General features: G+C 42.4%; 1 protein-coding gene across 1 annotated transcript in view; it reads left to right on the top strand.

Annotated features, from left to right (window-relative positions):
- Positions 1-27,441, top strand: part of LOC126235131 (guanylate cyclase 32E) — a 954,039-nt gene that overhangs the window by 573,554 nt on the left and 353,044 nt on the right. Inside the window, exon 9 of the mRNA XM_049943867.1 lies at positions 25,192-25,339. Within this exon, the coding sequence (XP_049799824.1) occupies positions 25,192-25,339 (148 nt within the window). The remainder of the gene's footprint in view (positions 1-25,191; positions 25,340-27,441) is intronic.

Below are 27,441 nucleotides of genomic sequence, written 5' to 3'. Positions count from 1 at the left end.
TTCTGTTCTTCTTGGGCTAGGAATATGTGAATTTTAGTGTAGGAGGAATATAGGATTTGTAGGATCTGACAGCCTTTCCAAATGTTACTTGATGAGTTTGTAGATCTTCGTAATTTTTGTACCTTCATTGCCGTCTCGTCGTACCATGATTCTCCCCCCAATCTTCTGTTGTGTAGCAGTGTCGTGACATATGAAATGTCCGTGCTGCGTGTTGTCCTCCTGAAGTCCAACCTAGTTGCAACCTGCATTTCCAGTGTGGCGTTGGTCTTCATGTTGTTGTTATTGCCCTAAGTGCTTTCTCAACATGTCTGTACCCTCTCCGTCGCTATCTCTGGTGTTAAGGGAGCTGGTGATTGGTGTTGATGGCGATGTCCCTCTGACATGTAGAACTATTTACATTTTTTGTTTTACATATATTTGTTATTTAAAAAACTCTGATTATATATAATGCAAAAATTTCCTGATAGTGGCAACAATTGTTGTATATATGTGATTTCTTTTCTTTATTCTAATTATGTCCTACCACGTCTTCATTCTTTTAATTTTTGTGTACCATTTATTGTTTGTGTGCATGTTGTAGTGTACTTGATACTATAAGAGATTGTTACTGTGTAATGTGTCTCTTTTTCTTTTAATTAATGTGTTATTTTGTTGATTCTCAATTTATTTTGTGATTTAGTGGTTAGTACACGATTTGCGACTGCCCCTCAGTCTGTTTCCCTTTCTTCTCTTTTACCATCTCTTTCATTCACATTCTTGTAGGTGGCTCACGTGGTAGATGCCAATATTTATACCTGTTTTTGGGTTCGTTAGCTCTACGGCATTTTCGTGAGCGATCCTGGAAAATATCATTGGCCCTTTATAGATTGCAAAAATTTTTATGCATTTATTTTGACTCTTATGTGAAAGGTAATGAGTCTTTACGAATAGCTTTTGGCCCAGTGTGAAGCGTTTCTTTGTGGCAGATTTGTTTTGAGTGATTTTACGTCTCATTGCTGCTGAGCGAATGTTTTGTAGGGCAGAAGCGACGACTTGTCTATGTTGCTTTCGGGGAGAAACTGGAAATTTAATGATTTCTTTTATGCTTTCTGGTGGATCTATATTCTTTAATACTGTAATTGGTGGAAAAGTCGTGGTACTATGTGGTGTCTCATTAATTACCTCTTGGAAGTCTCGTAGATATGGGTCCCAAGTACAATGGTTCGTTCTACAAAACAGTCTAAAAAGTGTTCCCAAATCTTTCATGGTACTATCAGCCGGATTTCTACTTGGTTTATATCTGGAAATAAAGGTGGGTTGGATTTTTAATTTGTCTAATGTGTTTTTCCAATGCACAGATCTGTATTGGGGGCCATTATCTGAGATGATTCTTTTCACTCTCCCAACTAGATGTATAAAGTCCTTTTGAAGTGCTTTACTAATCGTAAATCCAGTGGCTTTCTTTAAGGGTGTAAGTGTAGTGTATTTTGATGCTAGTTCAATTACAACAAATATGTAGGTGAAGCTTTCCCTGTTGGTGGAATTGGACCATAAATATCGGTTGCAGCAATCTGTCTTAATTTATCAGGGATAATTGGAAACATTGGGAGTCTGGTCTGATATGTCACATATTTTGACTGAATGCATTTTTTACAACTTCTAAGAGAGCGTCGAATACGTCGCTCCATATTTGGGAAGTGTACTGTTTGTTTCATTTTTGGATTGCATGTCTTGGGTCCAAAATGTCCACTGCTAAAGTGGGTGTACCAAATGTATTTATTAATAAGTTCATGAGGGATGCATGCTAACCATTGTGCAGTATCATTATAACGTTTGAAAAATAGGATATTATATTTTACTATATAATTTTTTCTAATTTCTGTGTTGGTTTTATTGGTAAGTTGGTGTTTAATCTTGAGGAGGGTCTGATCTTTGTTTTGTTCGTCAGATAAATTTTTTAAAGCATTTGTGATAAAATTTTCAAATTGTTCGTTGTTTAGATAATGGATAGTCCGTTCTTCATCTTCAATGTTGATTTTCTGGTACTCTGCCATTCCCTGTGGTGAACGAGACAATGCATCGGCCAGAATATTTTCAGGTCCTGGTATGTATGTGACTGAAAAGTCATACTCCTGCAGTATTTGCATCCATCTTGCCAAACGTCCGTGGGTTAATTTGGAGGAGATTAAAGACTCTAATGCTTTGTGGCCTGTGTGTGTGTTTTTCTGCCAAAAAGAAAATATCGAAATTTTTTAAATGGCCATACTATGGCTAGAGCTTCTAATTCTATTATAGAATAATTCTTTTCTACTTTCGATAGTACTCTACTTGCAAAGACTATTGTTTTATTTATTTTCTTACCGTTTTCCTCAATTTGTTGAAATAGTACCGCCCCTAGCCCGGTCTTTGCACTATCAGTTACTAGACAGAACTCCTGACTTAAATCTGGGTGTGATAAAATTGGAGCATTATTCAATGCCTCCTTCAACTTATGAAATTTTTCATCTTCTTGTTTATCCCATGTCCCGGGTGTGTTTTTTCCTCTCAGTGCACACAGTCTAGGTGCTGCAGGTGTGTCTATCCATATAAATGTTTTGTAAAAATTTATCAACCCCAGGAATCCCCTTAGACTTTTCTTGTTGTAGGGAGTGGGAATATTACGAATAGCGTCTATCTTCTTCTCGTTTGGCGGTATACATTTGCAGATATGTTATATCCTAAAAATTTAATTTCTGATTTTCCAAAATGCGATTTAGTAATGTTGACGGTGACCCCATGTTTTTTCATAATTTGTAGGAAATTATACAGTATATAATTATGTTCAGCCCAAGTTGCCTCCGCCACAAGAACGTCGTCCACATAGCAAGTAATTTTCTCAAGTATGTCGAGATTTAGTATGGTATGCAGACCGCGAATAAAGGCAGCTGACGAAATTTTGAGGTCAAACGGTAAACGTTTGAATTGGTAGCAAAGACCAAAGACAATGAAGGCTGTGCATTTTCGACATAAAGGCTCCAATTCTATTTGCCAGAAACTTGAACGCGAATCGATGGATGAAAAAATCTATACTCCATAAAACTTCTGAATCAACTCTTTCAATTTCTCTGGTCTATCTGTTTCCAAAATTATAATTGTGTTTATATGTCTTGAATCGAGTGCCAAACGTATGCTCCCATCCTTCTAACTTACAACGTGTAAGGGTGAATTATATGGTGACTTGGCGGGTTGAATTATGTCATCATCCAACATTTTTCTGATTTCAAATAATACTTGCTCTCGATAACTATATGGTATGGAGTAAGGTGAAACACAGAAGGATTTATGATCTTTGACCTCAAATTTGTATTGAAAATCTTTAATGCTACCTGTCTTTGATGCAAATACCTCCGCATGTGATTTCAACATGCCTTCTAAATTTTTTTGTCGTGGAGCGAAATATCATCTATTTCCTCTATCTTCTTACTAATTTCTTGATGAATTTCTTCTATTATTTCTGGTGGGAGTGGGTCAAGGTTTTCCTCAAACTTATATCTAGGGTGTCTCTCCTCGTCTATTTCATTCCATTCTTGACTTAAATGCAATTGCTCTCTTTTTCCCTGTTCTTTTTCATCGTTCAAAGTTTGAATAAAATATAGTATTACATCATGTATTGTGGTATCAAAATATGAACCTTACGCTCATTAATGAAATTTACACCGATTATCATATCAGCAGTAAGTTTTGGTATGATTATAAAATTGTTTACAAACGTGTAACCTTGGCAATTGAATGAAAGACGTGTTTCGTATTTCACCTCTGTTGCATTTTTTCCTAAGGCTCCAAAAACTCTTATCCTTTTTGTCCTTAAAATCGGTAATTCTCTCTCTCTATTGCACCTTTCAAATAGGCTTTCTGATATAGCCGTCACTTGACTCCCACTGTCTTTGATTGCTTGTGTCGTGATTTCACCACCGTTTATCTTTAATATGTGTTGTATAATTGTGGATGTTACGATTTCCTTTTCTTGCATCAAATCCTCTGCTATAGATTCATAGCTTAATCTATGGATAATTGTACCTTCCCTTTGTGTTTGTGTTTGCTTTGGTGTTAACTCCGTGAGCAAAACCGTTTGCGACCTATCTACTTCTTTTCGTTTGTTTTCGAGCTCTTGACTCTCCTTTTCCTTCATTTCCAAACATTCCCAAATGTACTCTCGCTCTATCTCCTCATAGTCACCCATGTTGTATACATTATACGTCTTTTGTGTTCGTGGCGTCTGTGTCTTGTTTTTATCTAAGATACTCTGCTCTGTTTTATCGGGTTCATTTACTTGCTTCTCGTCAAATATATTGCTAAGTCTGGTTAACGATTCTTCATCGCTTAATTCTTTAATACACGGAAGTGGTGGCAGATCATCCTCGCTTTCAGAACTTTCCCATTGTATGCTGTTTTCCCAGGCTACTTAGAGTGATTCAAGTGTATCTTGACTCTTTATCGGAAATTTTCGTAAGTCCCTGTTTGTCTGAATTTTGGCTATTTTCAGTTTTTTCTAATTTTGATCTAGCTACTTCCAAAACATGAATGTCCTTTTTCGATTTTTTTTAATGAATGGACGTCAGTTTGCCTAACCTCTTCCGGATTTTCCCGTCAATCTTTACGTTTTTCAGGATTTGGTGGCCTAATTTCTACTTCTGGTTTCCCTTTGCTGTGTTGTTCTTGTCTCTGTGGACCATAATTTCCTCGGTAATTATTCGCGCCCTGGTCTCGCCAGTTGCTGTTTCTAACATCGTGACCTCTTTCAAAGTACCCTTGATCGTTGGCATTTTTATTCATAAACCCCTATGCGCCACTGTATAAGTGTCCATTACCGTTCCTATTTCGGTACCAACTATTCTGGTTATCGTTTCTATGCCATTTGTCTCCATTGTGCTACTGTCCTTGTCTGGTAAATTGTCTGAAATTATTGGTGTTAGGATTACGAGTATTATTATTAGAATATTCGTTCCTAGTCCTCTCCCTTTGCTCTTCCCTTTCCTTTATTTTTTCTTTCACCTCGGCTTCTTTAAACATAAATTCAAGTTCCCTTAAAACCTGTTTGAATTCTTCGGTATTTTCATTTTTTCCTACTGTCGCCTGCTGATACTTTACCGGTAATTTCATTCAACATAGACGTATCAGCTCTCCGTTAATGTATGATTTGTCTAGGCATTTATTCTTTTTGTCCATTGTATCAAAGAATTTTACCACGCCTTTCTCTCCTGAGTTTTCATATGGTGTCATCTGAAGTAACTCGTATTTAATTTTGTTTTGTGCCTCCTTAGACCAATATCTTTCGAGAAATGCTGTTCTGAACTGTAGGTAAGACGTACAGGTAGCCGCCATCTTTTGCATCACCTCCGCTACCGTCCCTGACATGTGTGCACAAATGAAGTCAAGTTTGTGAGCTACGCTCCAGTGGTTTGTTAAGCCTACTTGAAACTGATCGATGAATGTGTGTGCATGCAAGCTACCGCCTTCTTCCTTGAAATGTTGAAATTTTCTAACTGTAAGGAAGTGGTCTGTGTATCATATTTACTCATAAATCCGGTTTGTGGCTGATTCATGGACTCAAATAACCTGCCACTGCTTGTGTCGTCGTGTTTATTCTCTGGTAATCTACTGCCTGTCTGCTATCTGAATTTCCTGACTCATATCCGCGTCATATCGTATCATTGGTGAACAAAAGTGTTGTTCGTGTGTTTCTACTCTCGTCGTTCGCGGTATAGTACCTGTGCTGCTATTATGTTGTGTCATTGGATTTACTGGTTCAGTTGCCTGTCTTTCGATTGGTATCGGCTGAATGTATGGGTTCCGTTTTTATAGATACTGTGCCTGGTCTTGTGGCATGTCATGTATTACTTTAATCGGGGTTTTTCTGTTTCGATTTCTGCGCAAGTGTTACGTCTAGCCTTGGTTCTACTTGAACTTTCTTAGACGGCGCGTGTTCGTGTACTAAATTAATGCTTGACGTGGCAGTTGTTTCGCTACAGGTGTAATCGGTCTCGATCTTTTTTTGATTGTTTGTATCAACTCTGTTCGAAGTTTTTCGAACTGATCTTTGTTTTTAAATTCTATTTTATTGATCCGCTGATCATATTTTTTTAGTGCAACCTTTGCGACCTTGCTTTTAATTGCTTGTTCTTCCGAAATTTGTATTGCTGTTCGAGTGGCTTTTTTCTTCTCTAGATTCTTTCACGTCTTTGTTTATCCGAGTAATCTGACTATCAATTCTGGCGATCCCTTCTTCCATCTGGATTTTAATCTGTTGGATCTGTGTCTTAATAGCCTGATTATCCTGTTTCAATTCCTGATTATCCTGTTTCAATTCCAGGTACTGTCATCTGTGTATTCTATTTCGTTATCTGTGTATTAATATCCTGATTGTGTTTCGTCATACTAGCGTTCATTTTTTGTAACATCTCCATGATCGCGTCATGTCCTGTAACACTACCTTCTGCTGAACTATGTATTCTCGACCTAGTGTTTTCTACTCGGTCGCGTTTGTCATTGAACCATTACGTGGTGCAAACAACTCCGCTTTCTGTCCTCTCTGTTGTGTATATCTTGTGTTTTGAAGGTACAGTTGCGTCTGTTACGGAACCTTTTCGTGGCGCTCGTAACTCCGCAAAATTCTGTCTGCTGTTGGGGCATATTTAGAATGTGTACGATAGGTTCGACGTATTCCAAATGTTCCCCCTCTTCCTCACTATCTACTTCTCTTTGAACGTTAGCTAACTGCCGGTTCATTGACTGTATTGACGCGTATTCTGTCCCTGAAGATGCGGCAAACAAACGCGTTTCCTGTGCTCTTTTCGCTTCTAATCTTTGCCATTTCCTACGTTGGCTACGTTTCTGGCTCAGAATGTGCCCTACCTGGGATTTCATATACTGGAAATTCGATGTTATCGTCCCTTCGATTCCCATCTGTCTGATCTGTCTCAATTTCATCCCCGTCTAACTGATCCTGCTGATTCTGCAGCTCCCCGACTGTCCTATTCTCTGATTCACCGTCTGTCCTATTCTCAGGTTTATCTTCTGTCCTATTCTCAAAAAGCTCGTTTACTTACTGTCTATCTGGTTGATTCTCCCCCATCGTGTCTACTTGCTGTCTCTCACGTAACCTTTTGGCTTGTGCTCTCGTTAACATGTAAATACTTTCAACACACCACAACCCTATCTACAAAACTGTAAGACCACTTACCAGTTGGTTGAACCAACAACAACCACGTCGTGACTTCCCGGCTAATGTTCTGCCTGCTCTGCTACAGTCTCCAATCTCCACCTGTGCGCTTGCAAATGGAGAAAAATGTTATATCTTAATTTTAACTTATATGATGCTGCGTCACACTGCGTCTCTGCGTCACTCTGCGTCTGTGCCTATCACCTGAAAATCCTATGTCCTAGCAGCTACACCAAAATCGTCAAAGCTGCAAAATTTTCCAAAGCAATAACACACGCCCTTTTCCCTACAATTCTGCTTTATTCACTATCTGTATCTATTCTGATCCCAATCTTTGCAAATACCTATTTAATACATGAAAGAAAGTTTTTCAAAGTACCTGCCGCACCTAACTATCCTGACACTTTCCTATCCTGACAGCTTACCTATTTTACCTATCCTGGCAGGGTCGCCATTTTCTGTGAGCGTGGGATTCAAAATGGTTCAAATGGCTCTGAGCACTATGGGACTTAACATCTATGGGAATCAGTCCCCTAGAACTTAGAACTACTTAAACCTAACTAACCTAAGGACATCACACAACACCAAGCCATCACGAGGCAGAGAAAATCCCTGATCCCGCCGGGAATCGAACCCGGGAACCCGTGCGTGGGAAGCGAGAACGCTACCGCACGACCACGAGATGCGGGCTGAGCGTGGGACTGATCTGCTATTGTGTCATTCTGCACAACGGATTAATTTGAGATGTACCCTTTACCCTGCAGCTCCTGCAAGATGCAATTTCCACCCCCACACTACTACAGACGTCAGACAGACGCTCCTAACGTTCTAAAGAGAAATGCCTGAAAAACTTTCAGCAATAAATATCTTCTCGAGTTGTCTGCTGTAAGGAAATGACACAAAAATTCACAAAATTTCTCACGTAACTAGTGGGATACTTGGGTACTGGAATAGTGCTAGTTAGTGTAAGAAAAACATGAAACTAACGAAAATTATTATTTATTTTGCAAAAATTCTGAGAAATCACAATGGCACTTTTAGTTATGAATTGAACAAGTTATATCCTGGTTCTTTACGGAATGTGAAGTTACCTCTCAAGGATAGGATTCGCTAATGAAATTTCTATACAAAGTTTAAGATTGTTATTGACTTGGCAGAATGGCTGAGATCCGCGCCTACTCAACTTGAATAATTATCCGTTAGAATGTTGCTAGGTACGGTCGAGACTGCCGCGAGTGAAATGCAATGAAGGGTACTGTTGTGGAGGAAATGTGGGGCTCGCAAGAGCTGTAGCGCACAATACCGTAAGCTGTGATGACTGCTGTCTGCACCGCTCGCTGCTGACAAATAAGATAACTCTCATTCTATCTGGATTGACCTCCGCCAATCAAACTCTCCCTACGCCTTGATGAAGTGAAGGACTCCTATTCGCCCCTAGTCTAACTATTAGCGTGGTACACTGGTCAGATAACCAGTCCACCGCGATGCCACTCAGAAATTCGCTTGCAGGCGTTTAACTATAACTCTGTCCGTTCACACCGCACACTAAGTGTGTCGGCCAACACAGTGAACAACGCTTAATCACAAGGAGTCAATATAGAGTTGCACTTCGATTCGCTCTCGGCAGACGTGCTCTCTCAGTGAAGTACTGAGGAGAGACTTGTTTCTCGCCCTTTGAGTACATGTCCTATCGCGCACGCTCTCGTTACGTGTTCTCGCTCCAAGAGCGACAATGGAACAGCCCCTCTCCCTGCCAGACGTGAAGGGGTATATCTTTCGGTCTCTTCCATTACTCCTTCAGCTCAAGGCGTCAGAAATATCATCTGCCAATCAGCATTGCTCTTCTAAAACGGGAGAATGACGTTTCGTTTAAGGCGACCAATCGGGAAACCTGTAGTATCGGCATTTGACGTTTGCTGTCTCCCTGTGAAAATCTCTGAAACTGCGTGCTATGTGTAAAGAATGCGTAGGCTGGCCGCTCCCACACAATGTAGCGGAATTTGCTTTTAAGCCGAACACGGGGTCGTTGCCCCTATTCACTCAGTCCAATATTGTCTGCTCTACAGGCTGTCACCGGCCGACATAGGCTGAGTCGTCCTCTGAAGGGACAGGCCCCCTGGCGTGCGGTTTGCGTCCCCCGAACTAAAAGCAAGCCCCTGCAACCGTCGTGTCTTGAATGTGTGTGTGTACGCCAGCCTCGAGTATTTCAACACCTGTGCACACTTGCTGGTTATTTATTAGTTATTTGCATATCGTTTACATGAATTCATACAACATTGACTTCATCATATCGAGTTTGGGTTCGAATGATGCGTCTTGATGTGCGGAATATGATTGTGAGGGTGGAATATGTAAGCAATGAAGGTAAGGAGACCACGATGTCTTACACCATAGACTCATCCATGACACCATCACCACTTGTCTCACTCAACTGGCAATGAATTTTAATCCGTGTCACATCATGCAGATGGAGAAGACTAATTTTTACACGCTTTTCTTGTAAAGTCCCCATTTTTAGTGTAAAAAATAGTCCTAATGTTTGCCGTTGGAGTTCTATGAGGTGTTCCGTGCTGCAATCTCTATCACTAATTCAGGAAGAACGCACCTGCATTTTAGAAGAAACTGCTACTACAACTTTAGATCAACGAATGATCGGGACTGTAGTTTGGCGTCCTCTAAATGTCTTGTTTCATTTTTTATATATAACAGTAATTCGACTACTTCGTTGTTACCCGAAATAATTTCACTATTACATTTTTTGTTAGTAGCAGGCAATATATTGATTTCAGATGTCGTACATAATGGTAAAACTTCCCTTTTTCATCTTCTTTTCAAATGAAGACCAAAATTAATTTATGATAATTTCAGTGAATAAACAAACAGTATCAGAATTTTAGTTAAATATTATTTTTAATAATAGATTCCTGAGTGATGGTAATAAAATAGGAATAACATGATAAAATGTGTATTTCTCAATCTAAATGGTTTCTCAATTGCACTGAAACATACCATAATAATCAGAAAGTATCCATTACAGTGTAGCACAATGTTGTTGTTGTGGTCTTCAGTCCTGAGACTGGTTTGATGCAGCTCTCCATGCTACTCTATCCTGTGCGAGCTTCTTCATCTCCCAGTACCTACTGCAACCTACATCCTTCTTAATCTGCTTAGTGTATTGATCTCTTGGTCTCCCTCTACGATTTTTACCCTCCACGCTGCCCTCCAATGCTAAATTTGTGATCCCTTGATGCCTCAAAACATGTCCTACCAACCGATCCCTTCTTCTAGTCAAGTTGTGCCACAAACTTCTCTTCTCCCCAATCCTATTCAATACCTCATTAGTTACGTGATCATCCCACCTTATCTTCAGCATTCTTCTGTAGCACCACATTTCGAAAGCTTCTATTCTCTTCTTGTCCAAACTGGTTATCGTCCATGTTTCACTTCCATACATGGCTACACTCCATACAAATACTTTCAGAAACGACTTCCTGACACTTTAATCTATACTCGATGTTAACAAATTTCTCTTCTTCAGAAACGATTTCCTTGCCATTGCCAGTCTACATTTTATATCCTCTCTACTTCGACCATCATCAGTTATTTTACTCCCTAAATAGCAAAACTCCTTTACTACTTTAAGTGTCTCATTTCCTAATCTAATCCCCTCAGCATCACCCGATTTAATTTGACTACATTCCGTTATCCTCGTTTTGCTTTTGTTGATGTTCATCTTATATCCTCCTTTCAAGACACTGTCCATTCCGTTCAACTGCTCTTCCAAGTCCTTTGCTGTCTCTGACAGAATTACAATGTCATCGGCGAACCTCAAAGTTTTTACTTCTTCTCCATGAATTTTAATACCTACAGGGAGCGAAAGGCTATTTACAATTTGTACAGAAACCAGATGGCAGTTATAAGAGTCGAGGGGCATGAAAGGGAAGCAGTGGTTGGGAAAGGAGTGAGACAGGGTTGTAGCCTCTCCCCGATGTTATTCAATCTGTATATTGAGCAAGCAGTAAAGGAAACAAAAGAAAAATTCGGAGCAGTGTAGCACAAGAGACAACCGAAAAATTTCAGCGTGAAATGGAAATAAATCACCACTGTAACTTGAAAGTTACAGCAACACAGCAAAGCCAGGTTCAGGCAAAATTAAGAAAATAGATTTATATGACGCAGTACTAACACATCCAAGAAACATAGAAGTTGTCTGAAAGAAATAGGCACAATGAAAAATTTAAGCAACGAGAATGAATAATACCAAGGAAAGCTATAAATCCATCGAGTAGCTCCAAATCACCTAAATGTAAGATTATTTCACAAAAAATTACCCCTTAAACATCTATCAGACTAATTCGGAAGGCTATGAAGCACCTACCACTTTTCTTGGAGACGACGATAGCAGAGATAGCACGAGTAATACTGAGAACTGTGAAATACTTGTAGAATATATTGCACAACACGATTAAAGCACAAGTTTTTCGAAAAGCCAGTGCGACGCATAAGTTAGAAATTTAGCTCAAAGGTGGCTACTTCCTTCTTCTGTAATGCTGCAAAAGCGTGACGCCCTAAGAAATCATACTCTGGCTCAGTGACGCTTCAAACAGCAAGGTGGGGACACATGCGAAAAACAGACTACAGCTCAGAAGTTCATATAAGTTGTAAGGTGAGTTAATGATGTCCCATTGATACCAAATTTCACCATAATATTGCTCAACGCCACCATGGAAGGGTCGTGACACGACCTCTTAACCGTATTCCATCCATTCTGACGCCTCTGCAATAGACGTCACAACTGTGACGTCCAGTATTAAAATCAAGCGGTTTTCTTATAGGTGGCCGAGGAAAGCATTTCAGACTCGTCGCCGCTCAGAATCGACACTATATGGCCTTGGGGGTTGACTTAAAGTGTGTCAGTGAAACCACCCCTTTCCTTCTGGCGTTGCTTCCCACGCATTTCGCGACCGCAAACGACAATTCGCAGTGGGACGAGCAAGAGGACGATGTTGTTGACACGCTGCTCACACTCCTCGGGCGATTCTCTAAGGAAATTGTACACCAGCAACCCTACTGTACATGATCTTGTCCCTTTGGAGTGCACTGAGATTGCAAGTTTTGCTCTGCTGTAGAGGTTGGACCCATTAGCTACGCTTTTTCAGCTCTCCAGTTTCGCGACCTCCTGTCAAGTGATCACAGACGGGTGCAACATTGACACATTTGAGAATGAGACAGCAAAGGTTTCTCCTCAGTACCACCTAGCCCCTCTTTTGGGCGCGTTAAAAATGTACCAGTACTGACAGAACTCGTGATGAAGTCCTTGCCGCTTGCAGACTGGCAATGCCTTCGACATCCTAGTAGCAGGCACAAGAGCAACAGTGTAGCGGCGCAGGAGCAGCAGCCTAGACTGCCCCCAGGCCCCTGGAACACTCTTCACAGGTCCTGTCTGAACAGGTACATCAGTAACGTGATCAACAAAGGCAGGTGTGTGGCACAGAGGATGTTGCTGAACTGGGCGGCAGCTCGTACAAAGACCCTTTCCGTTTCATCCACGAGTGTATCAATATCACACCACTCTCTGAGGGCTGAAGAAAAATGGTTCAAATGGCTCTGAGCACTATGGGACTTATCATCTATGGTCATCAGTCCCCTAGAACTTAGAACTACTGAAAACTAACTAACCTAAGGACATCACACAACACCCAGCCATCACGAGGCAGAGAAAATCCCTGACCCCGCCGGGAATCGAACCCGGGATCCCGGGCGTGGGAAGCGAGAACGCTACCGCACGACCACGAGATGCGGGCTCTGAGGGCTGAAGAAACAGAAGCAGGCTTTACTGCTTCAAATCACGTTTAAATTTCCTCAAATGGTTTTGAGCGGTCCCTCGCAGTTCCATTCAATACAAAAAAGCACAATTTGCAGTCACACTGTACTCTACAGGGATGAAATCATGTTCAGTGAGGGTGTTTGTGCACCATGTCCTTAGAGAAGGGATAAATCACCTGAGGATTGTGAGAAGAGTGAAAAGTTCTCAAGAACGGCACCCTGTTGCCCATGTCACTGCAAAATTGTCGTTTTCGACCGCAAAATCCGAGGGAATCAACGACTCTAGGAAAGGTGTGCTTTTCGTTGACGCCATTTACGTCACCCCGTAAAGCCTTTTAGTGGCGATTCTGAGCAGCAGTGTTTCTACAATGCTTTCCTCTGCTACGGAGAAGAAAACACTACTTGGAACGCTTTATCTGTGCGTAGCAATCGCTCCTGAGTGGGTGTGTTACACGAGTGCTGTTCGTAAAGTAAGGTCCGATCGGTCGCGAAATGGAAAGCACAGAGAAATTCAAAACTGTTTTATTTGTAACCTCTTCCCTACATAGTCGTCTCTCCGACTTAGACGTCTGTCGTAGCTTTGTACCAACTTTCTATACTACCGTCACGGAAGGCTGCCGCCTTTGCCTTCAGCCACTTCTCTACGCTAGTCTGTAGATCACTCTCCTTATCAAAATGTTTGCTATATATTCAGCGGTTCATGTGAGCAGACATGAACATCAGAGAGAGCAAAGTCCGGGCTGTAAGGGGGGTGATCAAACACTTCATATCGAAAACATTGCAGGTGCGTCCTCGTTGGACCTTCATTGTACGACTGAGATTTGTTATGCGGGGTTGCATGAAATCAGGCAAAACGCTCGGAGCGGGCGCCCATGTTTGGCGGATGATATTATTGTTCTAGGTAACTTTACGTGCTTACTATGAGCTCAGAGCTGAAAAGAGTGAAACGACGTAGTCGACAGGTGTACTAGAGACGATTCCCGACACATCTGTGCAAAGCCCCAGCGGAGTTTCGGTGCCGTTTCCATTTCGCAACCTATCGGAAATTACTTTCCCAATGGTCCTCGTAGTATGGGCGAGGTGAATTCAGTGAAAGTGGAATGCTATAGTTATCCAATACTATGTTTTATAAAATATTTTTGTATCTGTTTTTTGTAGATAAAAAATCTTCAAATGTGTGTGAAATCTTATGGGACTTAACTGCTACGGTCATCAGTCCCTAAGATTACACATTACTTAACCTAAATTATCCTAAGGACAAACACACACACCCATGCCCGAGGGAGGATTCGAACCTCCGCCGGGACCAGCCGCACAGTCCATGACTGCAGCGTCTTAGACCGCTCGGCTTTTTTTTTTTTTTTTTTTTTTTTTTTTTTTTGTAGATATCTGATCTGATGATGGATAAACTCTGGAGCGCACGATGTGAGCAATAAAGTCATTCCTTGACTGACGTCTTTTGCCATTGCTACCCAGTCAGCATGAATGCAGAATAACTTATTATTATAATAATGGTCCCCTACCTCCTGCGTGACTTTGAGTCACGTTTACAGCGTAAGAAATCATTTCGAATTCAACGCTGGACTTCACGCTTGTGACGGCCATAGCAGAAGAGTCAAAGGAGCGGGACTAACGAGGGTAAGAAGAGGTGTGATGACCATCCCGTCGTCTGAGATGTCCACGCTGGCGTCGGGTAGAATGTTGATGAAATTTGGTGCCAGTGCGACATCATTAGCCCACCTTACACCTCACATTATCACCGGGCTGACAGTTGTACGCAAGCTTTCCAATAAGATTTCGATATTTCGACGGCATGTCACATCTACTCGATAGCTTTTGTTTCCTAACAGAGGTGTTACGTGTCATTTGTTTACGCACTATTTTCTCTTTCCTTTTTTTGCACTAAATCCTTATCGAATTTTATAACTTTTTTTTATTGGCAGTGTGTAAAATTTTCTAAATAAAACACACCTCGAAAAGCTCAGCAGACGGAAACCATCTGAAGATGTGCCCTTGAGTAATTTGTGACGCCGTACTAGATCACGATGTATGTCGCTGCTGGTTTAACAGGATTAGCACTTCTTGGAAATTCCTTGGTAATAAGATTTGCACTCCGCCGTTCCTTTCTCTAATAGCATTTCGGGGGCTGCGCGCCTTCACTTGTAGCGGATTGCTGTTACCTTCACTCCGACGAATCACGTAATATCACGCCTTAAGCTCGACGGTCGAGCTAAATTAGCAATAAATCCCGTCGCGGCAAAGACCCACAGTAATTACTTATTCAAGTACGAAACGGTGAAATACTGTTGCTTAATACAGGAGGACTCTTCGCTGATTATGGGAAAGTTCACAATACTTACGTTTATAAAGCAGACCAACCGCTGCTCGTTAGTCCCAGTAATTATTTCAGTTGTTTCCTTGGAAAGGTTTATGATGATTTGCAGCCGTAAATAACTTTCCTAATACCTTTCCGTATCTTGCACATCGCGAGGTGTCTCCAGCCAAATCCCAAAACGGTGTCGTTCGTACGAGGATAAAAAATAAATCAGCCATTAGCCCGGTGACTGAAACAAGACCCATATGATTTACACGGTACAGAACCGCTTAGCTGTATGATGAACCACTATCCAACTAAGAATTTATACACATACAAAGCAGTGGTGAATGTCCTAGGAAAATCTTTGATTTGATTCTTTATGTTGGTAGTTTGAAACAAATAAAGTACAAGAGGGAAATACATAAAACAAAAAGTAAAATGTGTTGACATTTCACAGACGGCTTGTGGTCTTTGGAATCTGAACAAAGTAATGTTACATCAAGCCATATCATCTCAAATACTGATACTAATTTTCTAGTCGATCTCTTGGTAGGTCTCCAGTAAGAAGCGTGTCAATTCCAGTTCTTCATATTCTATTGTTTTCTTTTCATTTACATTCTGCATTCCTCCACCCATTCATTTTTTTCTCGTTATCTTGCTCTTTTCAGAACCTACACTCCTGGAAATTGAAATAAGAACACCGTGAATTCATTGTCCCAGGAAGGGGAAACTTTATTGACACATTCCTGGGGGCAGATACATCACATGATCACACAGACAGAACCACAGGCACATAGACACAGGCAACAGAGCATGCACAATGTCGGCACTAGTACAGTGTATATCCACCTTTCGCAGCAATGCAGGCTGCTATTCTCCCATAGAGACGATCGTAGAGATGCTGGATGTAGTCCTGTGGAACAGCTTGCCATGCCATTTCCACCTGGCGCCTCAGTTGGACCAGCGTTCGTGCTGGACGTGCAGACCGCGTGAGACGACGCTTCATCCAGTGCCAAACATGCTCAATGGGGGACAGATCCGGAGATCTTGCTGGCCAGGGTAGTTGACTTACACCTTCTAGAGCACGTTGGGTGGCACGGGATACATGCGGACGTGCATTGTCCTGTTGGAACAGCAAGTTCCCTTGCCGGTCTAGGAATGGTAGAACGATGGGTTCGATGACGGTTTGGATGTACCGTGCACTATTCAGTGTCCCCTCGACGATCACCAGTGGTGTACGGCCAGTGTAGGAGATCGCTCCTCACACCATGATACCGGGTGTTGGCCCTGTGTGCCTCGGTCGTATGCAGTCCTGATTGTGGCGCTCACCTGCACGGCGCCAAACACGCATACGACCATCATTGGCACCAAGGCAGAAGCGACTCTCATCGCTGAAGACGACACGTCTCCATTCGTCCCTCCATTCACGCCTGTCGCGACACCACTGGAGGCGGGCTGCACGATGTTGGGGCGTGAGCGGAAGACGGCCTAACGGTGTGCGGGACCGTAGCCCAGCGTCATGGAGACGGTTGCGAATGGTCCTCGCCGATACCCCAGGAGCAACAGTGTCCCTAATTTGCTGGGAAGTGGCGGTGCGGTCCCCTACGGCACTGCGTAGGATCCTACGGTCTTGGCGTGCATCCGTGCGTCGCTGCGGTCCGGTCCCAGGTCGACGGGCACGTGCACCTTCCGCCGACCACTGGCGACAACATCGATGTACTGTGGAGACCTCACGCCCCACGTGTTGAGCAATTCGGCGGTACGTCCACCCGGCCTCCCGCATGCCCACTATTCGCCCTCGCTCAAAGTCCGTCAACTGCACATACGGTTCACGTCCACGCTGTCGCGGCATGCTACCAGTGTTAAAGACTGCGATGGAGCTCCGTATGCCACGGCAAACTGGCTGACACTGACGGCGGCGGTGCACAAATGCTGCGCAGCTAGCGCCATTCGACGGCCAACACCGCGGTTCCTGGTGTGTCCGCTGTGCCGTGCGTGTGATCATTGCTTGTACAGCCCTCTCGCAGTGTCCGGAGCAAGTATGGTGGGTCTGACACACCGGTGTCAATGTGTTCTTTTTTCCGTTTCCAGGAGTGTATTATCTTTCGTTTCTTGGCTTAAAATCTTTCTGTTTCAAGTCCGTGTCTATCTGTTATCTGTTTTTTTTCTTCGATCATGTTTTCCCTTTGTAAGTCTTTGTGGATCTTTTGAATCCAGCCCGTTGTACACCTCCTCTGAAAACTATGTTTGAAGACCTGTTTGATTTATATACCGTCATATATTTTTCAGTAACCACCATAGAATAACAGACTATATTTACTTCTTGTTTCTGGACTTAGGATTTTTATGTGTCAGTTATGACTCCTTTCATCTTTGGCAATGTTTATTATAAGAGTTCTTCGCTATTTAAGTTAGATTTCAATAGGATGCATTCACTTGCACATCACGATATTTTAATGTTTTATTTCGGTTAGTTAATATTCTTTACTTTAAATATTCCTCGTGATACCGTAGACTTTTTTCTATAGTGTATATGCCTTTCTCTTTCCTAAACCATCTCCTTGACTAATTTTTCCAAAATATTTAATTTTTAAGTTTTTAATTTAATATCTGTTACTAAGATTTTTTTAATGTTTGTGAGTTTTCTCTTGTATAAAGAGATTCTTAAACCTGTTTTGGTGGCTACTTACTCTGAGAGACTGGTTTGCATAACTACATTTTCAGATTTTCAGAAAGTGTTTCAAAATTATTAACAATAACTTGGCCATCGACATTATGCCCACTGTCCTCCCCCTCTTATGTTGTTGTTGAAATCTGATGCTCTGATATTATTTTGCTTAAGACACGATTTTCTCCAGAAATCAATTGAAGGCGATTGTAGATGACGCAACACTTCTCAATTTGTTTTGAAAGGGTTTACACTGCACTCATAAATGTTTCTGAGCGAGGTTATAAGAACTATTCTTATATTAGGCCATCTAGTCGAGACTGAACTCCATATTCCTTGATAACATGGCGTAAGTTTTCCTTGAGAGTGGACTGACGACTATCGCACAGAACTTAATTATAAACTTTAAATTAAATATCTTCTCGTAACACTATCTGCGCTATATAAATCAATCTTGATTTTTACTGAAATGACTGCCCATCTTTGGCTGTACAACACAGCAGCAGCATTTTTGGATATATCATACAAGCAGCTAGCAAAAGGGATGCGCCTACATAATTATTGAAATCTTTTATGTCAGATATATTACGTAGTGAATGCAATAAGCCGCTTCCCATGCTTCTGTGATTTCGTCTGTTGTCCACACTGATTCATAAATTAACTGTCTCTGGAACCTATAAAATGCAATTTCAAAAGTCAGTTTTATGAACTCTTCTCCACTTGGTGTATAATTACTCTTTCAATTTCATCATAAGTTGAGGGTTCGTCATCTTTTGAGGTTTCCGTAAATTTGTACTTGCAGTTTGACGTTTGGCTAGTTCAGTTAAATACCAGATGAAAGTACTCTGCACAACATATTGTGACTCATAAGTGTGAAATTTGGCTCTGTAGTGATGCAAAAGCGAGGCACCCTCGAGCACGGCGACACTGCAAACACCAATGCGTCGATGCATGCGAAAAAAAAGGCCAGAGCTAAGTAACTGACTGGTAATCCATCACTGATGATTTGAGGTTTTAACGAACGTGAACTGCATTGCAGCCCGTAAGCCTAATGGAACATCATAAAATAGCTTTTGGTGGCTCCGTTAGCGAAGGCAGTTTTCTCATTACTGATGTGTCAGCCACTGGCAATATGAGCTGTGTAGAGCATGTGTGAGCACACGGTTAGTCAAATTGTACGTGATTAGTAGTCTGCTCATAATAAAGGACGTCAGCTCACCAGACTTTTTATGCGTGGCGCGGTGAGTGTTTGGTACGTGCTATATCGGTAAATAGTTTGAATGATAATGACAAGTCGAGTAAGTAATACGTCTGAGAGGATTCGCGGAATCGCTGTAAGAGTAAGTGAGTCAGTACTGCACCGTAGTGAAGGTATGTATTGAAATGGATGTGGTGCATTTCCAACAGATATTTCGAAAATAGACTGTTACAAAAAGGCATGAAACCAGTATGTTCTGAAGATGTCGATACATTATAGGTCAGATATTTATACTGACTTTTCTTCTCATCTTCATCCATGGAAATTCTCCTGCAGTCTGTATCGTTGCTCAGCTGACATCCTATTTATTATAGCTAAAGCGTGAAGACGTAAATCGCTTGTGATCACAAAGCTTCACGTGTCCTAGTGGAACATCATTAATTCCTGTCGTTTTAGAAATCAAGTAGATTTAGTTTGTTTGGCGCTAACCTGAAAAATAATTGTCCAAACACTAACTAGGAACGCACCATGGAAGAAACTCCATGTACCAGAAGGAAGAAGCCTAACAGGTGTGTGTGGCTGAGTTGGAACGCAGACCTACCAGTTGATACTGCATCTCCGGAATCCATCCGCACATCCTCGATGCGTTAAACTTACATTCCCTTTTCTTTCGTGTTATTGGTAGTATACTACGTTCCAACATAGGAACTGTTCTAGCGATGCATTATCCCAATTGTAGGACAACAGAACTCTGGGAGAGATTGGTACATCAATAAATGAATGATAGGCCCTACCACATTAGTATGGTAAAATCTTTATATAATGTTGTGGCCCAGTGTCCTCGAATTTGGTGACTGTACATTCGTTACATCAGCTGCGTCGAGTTACAATTGCATTCATCAGAACTCACAGAGCTCGTACGACCGTAACTACCTCCCATCAACACAGCACTACCGGCCTGAGGAAGACTGTTAAGCTAGTACAAATTTACTATTCTAACTTGCCACAACACGCCTACGAGGTGCAACAATAAATTAATGAGACTGATGTGAGAAAAAATTTTGCTTACCATTTTAGTCAGGTTTAGTGTTGTCTCCTTCAAAGTAGTTCGTTTCTGATTGCACACACTTTTTTCGGGGCTTCTGTCGTTGATGGTAACATTTCTGGAACTCATCTTCTGTAATATCCTTCACGACCCTCGTCACAGCTTTTTGGACATCTTGTGTTGTTTGAAAATGGTGTCCCTTGACCGCCGTTTTGACTCTTGGAAATAGAAAAAAGTCGCACGGAGCGATATCTTGTGGATAAGGTGGCTGTGGTAGTACTGAAATTTGTTTTGGGGTTAAAAATTGCTGTACTAACAGAGCAATATGGGATGGCGCATTATCGTGATGCAGAATCCAATTATCAGCAGTGTTGGCACGGACACGAAGAACTCTTTTACGAAGTCTTTCTAAAATATATTTGTAGTAATATTGGTTAACTGTTTGCCAAGGAGGCACCCACTCTTTGTGAACAATTCCCTTGGAATCAAACAAGCACACAAGCGTGCATTTCACTTTTGACTTTGACATGCGAGCTTTTTTTGGTCTGGGTGATCCCTTTGAGGACCATTGCGAACTTTGGCGTTTTATCTCTAGATCGTACTGAAAAACCCAACTTTCCTCACCAGTGATAACATTGCTCAACAATTGTGGATTGATTTCCGTTTGCTCTAACAGATCGGCTGTCACATTTTTCCGTGTTTCTCGGTGTTGTGGTGTGAGATGTTTGGGGACCATTTTTGCGAAAATCTTTCTTATACCAAGATCTTCAGTTATTATTTGACGAACCGTTTCTCGATCGATGTTCAGTTCTTCTGCAATCATTGTCACGAATAATCTTCGATGAGATCGTACGAGTTCACGCAAACTGTCCAAGTTGACATCCGTCCGTGAGGTTGATGGTAGTCCACTGCGGTCTTCAACATTCGTTCTGCCTTAACTAAATATTTTATGCCAAAGAAAAACTTGAGCTCTTTGCGTACCCTATTCTCCAAAAGCCTTCTGAAGCCTACCGTACGTTGTCGTCGCGTTTTCACCCAATTTAACACAAAAAGAAATGGCATACCGTTGCGCAATATTATGCAGTTCCATTTCCATGACGCGAGACAAAAACACGTGCTAACTTATTACAGCACAACTCACGACTGAGCAGTTGCATCGATGGGCCACATGGACTAGAAGCAGCTTATAGGCCAAGGTCAAAGATATTGTGCCTAGGCAAGCCTGCAGGGTTGCCACATCTTGCAAAGAAAATCAGTCTCTCTGCCATATGGAACATAAGGCATTATTGACAGGCTAGTTTAGGATCTATTCGCAATAAGTAGTCCAATACTCTCCAAGTGCGCCAGCCGCGGTGGCCGAGCGGTTCTAAGCGCTTCAGTCCGGAACCGCGCGACTGCTACGGTCGCAGGTTCGAATCCTGCCTCGGGCATGGATGTGTGTGATGTCCTTATGTCAGTTAGGTTTAAGTAGTTCTAAGTTATAGGGGACTGATGACCTCAGTTGTTAAGTCCCATAGTGCTCAGAGCCATTTTTTAATTCTCCAAGACACAAAAATAATCTAAACCCATCATTACGACCAAGTAATCACAGCGACTATATGGTCACGACACTGAGACACTAAACAAACATACCAACCTGAGTAGGAGCGATGACGTATCGCACATCATAAGCCTCGCTCATTATCTTTCATCATATAAGTTTGTGTAGATTGTCACAAATCAAAAAATATTCCATCAACACCAATCAGATTCACTGCGTACGCGAGTTCTTTATAATACGTTAAAAATTCGACTTGGGCAACATTGATTAGTGTGTAAATTGAAGGTAGAAGGAGGAGGAAAGAGAGGGAAGGTAAGGAACTACTGATGTCAGAAGCATTGGGGCTTTGTGTGGAATCAACGGCGGCGGGTGATGTGTGCTGGACCAGAATTTGAACCTAGGGTCTCCTGCTTACTAGGCAGTTACGTTAACGACTGCGCCATCTGGACTCAGTGTTTATCACAAATTACATGGCCTACCTCTGCACCCCTCTCGGCCGACCCACACTCCCACCTTGCGCCACCTGTTCGCAATCCTCGTCCCTGTCCTCCATGCTCGCTACTTTGAGATTCCCACAAGATGTCTAACGTATTGTACATCCCCACTAAAGGTGGTGGATTCATTGCCCATCCAGGCGATTTAGTTATATGTATGCTTGGTGTCTGTTCATTTGGACTTGTCCGGAAGAACAGACACCATGCGGAATCTACAGCTGTGATACGTACTATGTAAATTGAAGGTAGAGGAAGGAGAAAGAAAAGAAAAGGGAAGTAACTACTGATGACAGCTGCACAGGGACTTTGTGTGGAATCAGCGGTGATGACTGAAAATGTGTATCTGTTTTTTTTTTTTTTTTTTTTTTTTTTTTCCATGTCTGGAAGAACAGACACCACGCATTCACGTAACTGAGTTGCTTCTATGGGCTATTAATCCACCACCTTCGTGCGGTTGCAAAGTACTTTCGACCTCGTGCGTGAATCTGAAAGTAGGGAGCATGATGGACACAGACGATGACTGCAGACAGGTGGTGCAAGGTGGGACTGTGGGTCGGCCGAAAGGGATGCAGAGATAATCCGCGCGATTTGCGATAAACACTGTGTCTGGATGTCACAGCCGTCAACGGAACTGCGTTCTATTCACTGATGAGTATCGGTTATGCCTTTAACAAACAATCGTCGGAGACGTGTTTGAAGGCAACCCGGTCAGGCTGAACGCCTTAGACACACTTTCCAGCGAGTGCAGCAAGGTGGAGGTTCCCGGCTGTTTTGGGGTGGCACTTTGTGGGGACGACGTACGCCGGTGGTGGTAACGTAACGGCTGTAGGATACGTGAATGCTATCCTCCGACCAATAGTGCATCCATATCGGCAACATATTGACGAGGCATTCGTCTTCATGAACGACAAAATCGCGCCCCCATTGTGCACATCTTGTGAGTGGCTTCCTTCAGGATAACGACATCGCTCGACTAGAGTGGCCAGCATGTTCTCCAGACATGATCCGTTTCGAACATGCCTGGGATGGATTGAAAGGAGCTGTTTATGGACGACGTGATCCACCAACGACTCTGAGGGATCTACGCCAAATCGCCGTTGTGGAGTGGAACAATCAGGACCAACAGTGCCTTGATGAAGTTGTGTATAGTGTGTCATGATAAATACAGGGATGCATCAAAGCAAGAGGACGTGCTACTGGATATTAGAGGTGTGTACAACAATCCGGACCACCACCTCTGAAGGTCTCGCTGTATGGTGGTACAACATGCAATGTGCGGTTTTGACGAGCAATATAAAGGGCTTAAACGATGGTTTTTTATCTCTATTCCAATTTTCTGTACAGGTTTTGGAACTCTCGGAATCGGGGTGATGCAAAACTTTTTTTGATGTGTGGATTTCACCTGTGCTTATGCGGCAATGACACGGGTGAAAAGCTCATCCCGAACAGATGGTTGAACCTTGATGCGCGGCTAGGTTCAATCCCCTGAAGATGTCGGACAATTGCTCCGAGGAAATGTTGTCCAATTTGCGCTACGTCATCCGGCGGCAAATCCGTGAAGACTATTTACAAATTTTGTACCCATATTACTTACAAGCTGGAAATAAATAGTTTGGGTGTAAGAACCACTGGCCTCCTTTTGGGGTGAGTATAATAACGTGGAAAGAGTAGGGGGAGGCAGGAGATGGATAGAGATGGATAGAGAGAGGGGAGAGGAGGACATCTACAGAGAGTAGGGAGAGGAGGAATCATACACAGAAAGGGGAGGACATGAACAGGAAGACCGGAAGCAGACTGACAGATGTAAGTGGGAGAGGAGATAGAAAGGGGAGGAGAATATCGACAGAGAGTGCGATGGAGGAGGTGGACAGAGAGGAGTTGAAGGAGGAGGTGGAGAGTGAAGGGGGAAAGAAGGAGATGGTCTAGTAGATGAATAGAGTAAATAAATACCCAGGATATGCCAGGTATTCAGCTTGTTAATAATAAGATTGGTTGTCATTGTCAAAAGTAGACGTTGTACTCTGCTTTATCTCCTGCATAACTGAAATAAGTTTCGACTTTTCCGTTGCGCTTTAAAAGAAATATTATCAGATTCAAACCAGGGTATCTGACCTAGTAAATCAAATAAGAACCTAAAAAAAAGAAAGGATTTAAAGTAGCGACCATAACCAGTTCAGTCTAGGCTGACGCAGTAAATAGAGAGAGTAACCATAGGCAAATTTTACATGACTGATCCTGCCATAGTACCCGTATATATGACGAGAACTAACATTAAGCAACCTTATATATAACCAGCCCTGGCAGATCGTTGATATTTAATTTGTAGTATGAACGTCTCAAAACGAGTATTAGTGTTACAGATGACACGTTGATCATACAAAGCTAAAATGCAGTTGGTTGGTCGAACTTTAAAATAAACGGCATTACATTAAGTGTTTCTTGTATAGCTGTGACATAACAAAGCAGTAACATACCTATAACAAGCCAGGTACGTCAGTGGAGCTAGGAGGCTGTAACAAGCTGGTCAGGACAGCTAAGCATACAACATCTAGTCAAAAGAAGCCTAGTGGTAGCAAACGTCTACCATAATTCAAGGAAAAAATTTGTGATTTGTAAGTCTCTAATATAGTATTGCATGGAAGTGGATCATGGACTGCAGATAGAACCGAAATATTTGGGACGTGGTGCTACAGAAATATGCTGATAAAGTGGAGTGATGTGTTTAGAAAAGACGAGATCCCCCGCAGGACTGCCAGGAAATAAATGTAAACATTGATTAAGAAATGGGACAGGATGGTTGGACGTATGGCTGAGATGGAATAGTTTACATGGAGTTTCTGTTGCGTAATTTATTGCTGTAGGTAATGTAAGTAATTTTATGAGCTCTTCAATGACGCCGGTTATCACTCTTACTTGTTGTGTGCAGGTACATGGTGTATATGGACGAGAACGGCGACGCGGAGGGCAACTACACGCTGCTGGCCCGCCAACGCCACCACAGGGAGCCCGGGGAGTACGGGATGTACCCGGTGGGTGTATTCACCAGGTCCGCCAGCGGGCGCCGGGCTCTCCCGGTGAGTCACCATATTACTGTCAAATCTTCTTAAACTATACTGCAGTATACTGCTTCACTACTGGGGATTTTAAATATGATTCATGTTTGATACTCATTGGCTGAACGTTTACAGCATTGAAAAGATACAGGGTGAATATCAATTAAAACACAAGGGTAATAATTGAGCTGTGCTGCGGTTCGCGTTGATGCTGTTTGTGTGTTTCCGCCCTCTGTTGGAGGCCAGACGATATGGTTTAGTTGACATGGTTGCGGTTGTTTGTCTTCTCGTGTTGACTGGCGTCATTCGGTTTCGCAAGCGTTACCTGTCCGCTAGTGGCAGCAGCGGCGGTTATCAATCTGTAGTAACTGTTGGCCTGTCTTTGGGGCGACGTCGTTGTTTTTCCTACCGTGTGAGTGGCCCAGTTCGGTTGGGGACTCAGGAGGAGCCAGGTCCGCGCAGTGCCAGAACACGCCGGGACCGCTGGCGGCGCGCATGGACTGCTGAATGGAAGGGCTGTGGTCACTCGGGTGCACGACCTCGCCGTAAACCGGATACAGCAAGCTTTAAGATGAGTGCATTTCAATGCCAGTAGAGAAACCTCCACCATTGTGATATCTCGCGATTCTCCAGTGACTTGGGTTCGTGTTGCTACTCGTAGTGTCGCCGAGGCGATGAGCAAGTGTGATTCTTCTGCTGGTGGTAGTGGTTTCTTTCTCGTTTCGGGCGCTCTAAACACAGTATCCTGGGGACGTATGGCAGACCGCCGGTTCTGGCTCTAGACTATTGTCCCATCGTTGCATTTGGTTTATCGGACGTCAGGTAGCTTCAGCAAGATTACCATTAGTCATTCGTGAGACTGCCACTACTCTGAGTTACCATCTTGTGAAGTGAATGGAACTCCTGGCTGCCTATCTCATCGCTCGCGAAAGTGTTTTTTACCGGACCTTTTCAGAGGTCGATTCCTGGAGCACAGTCTAGATCAGTTGCTTGTTTTTTTTAATTAACTTTTGCTATTACAGTTGCTGTTTTACGGCAGGTTTCAAACTTTTTTTATATTATTGACGTTCCTGGCGTGTAAGGCCTTCAGCCATGATTGTGGTCATTTGCCTTAAAATTCTAATTTGGTATTTGTATTTTAGCAGTAAGCCTTAAAACCTTATTAACTGTCATTCCTGGCGTCTGACGCCTTCTGCTGTGTTTCTGGCGACATACCTTAATATTTCAGTACCTGTAAGTTGTAAATTTCTTAAACTATTCATAATATTGCCATTCTTGGCGTGTAAGCACTTCAGCCGTGTTTGTGATCATTTACCTTAAAATTCTAATTTGGTATTTGTATTTTAGCAGTAAGCCTTAAAACATTATTAACTGCCATTCCTGGCGTCTGATGCCGTCTCCTGTGTTTGTGGCGACTTGCCTTTAATATTTCAATACCTGTAATTTGTAAGTTGGAGCGAGTTTTAAACAATTCTTAATTTATTGCCATAACTGGCGTGTAAGGCCTTCTGCCTAGATCACAGTGGTTTGCTTTTAAAACATCACCTGTTGTATCTGTATTTAATGGTGATTTGCTGAAAAACTGTTATTTACACTGCTGTTTATACCTTCATTAATAATGTGTGGTATTTTTTATTTATTGTTGAGTCTGGAGTTACTGGTTTAAAGTAAATTGTGTGTAACTGCAAAGGGCAATCAATAGTAACTGATTACGGCCCTGTCCACAATCGTGACCGAATCCTGCCTTCCCTTGACTATACCAGGTCACAATAATATGTATTAGAATAATATCAGGCTCTGTCGAGGGAGTTACAGTAGGAAATGAAAATTGAATGTCCCCCTCTCCGTAGAAGATAACGCTCGGTTGTAGCTCCGTTTATTAAGTGGTGCTGACACTGTTGTTACTATAGGACAATACGGGTCTACTTTTCAGTGAAGAGCACGTAAATTTGTTTTAACTGATACCTATCGCCTATTTAGAGATGCACATTTTACCAAAACACTGTTAAAGCCGCGCGGGGTAGCCGCGAGGTCTAAGGGCGTCTTGCCACGGTTCGCGCGGCTCTCCCCGTCGGAAGTTCGAGTCGTCCCTCGGGCACGGGTGTGTTCAAAATGGTTCAAAT

This window comes from Schistocerca nitens, chromosome 1 (genome assembly GCF_023898315.1).
Source record: "Schistocerca nitens isolate TAMUIC-IGC-003100 chromosome 1, iqSchNite1.1, whole genome shotgun sequence".
NCBI classification, from domain to species: domain Eukaryota; kingdom Metazoa; phylum Arthropoda; class Insecta; order Orthoptera; family Acrididae; genus Schistocerca; species Schistocerca nitens.
The sequence above is the reverse complement of the archived record's forward strand: the minus strand, read 5'-3'. Positions and strand labels throughout refer to the sequence as shown.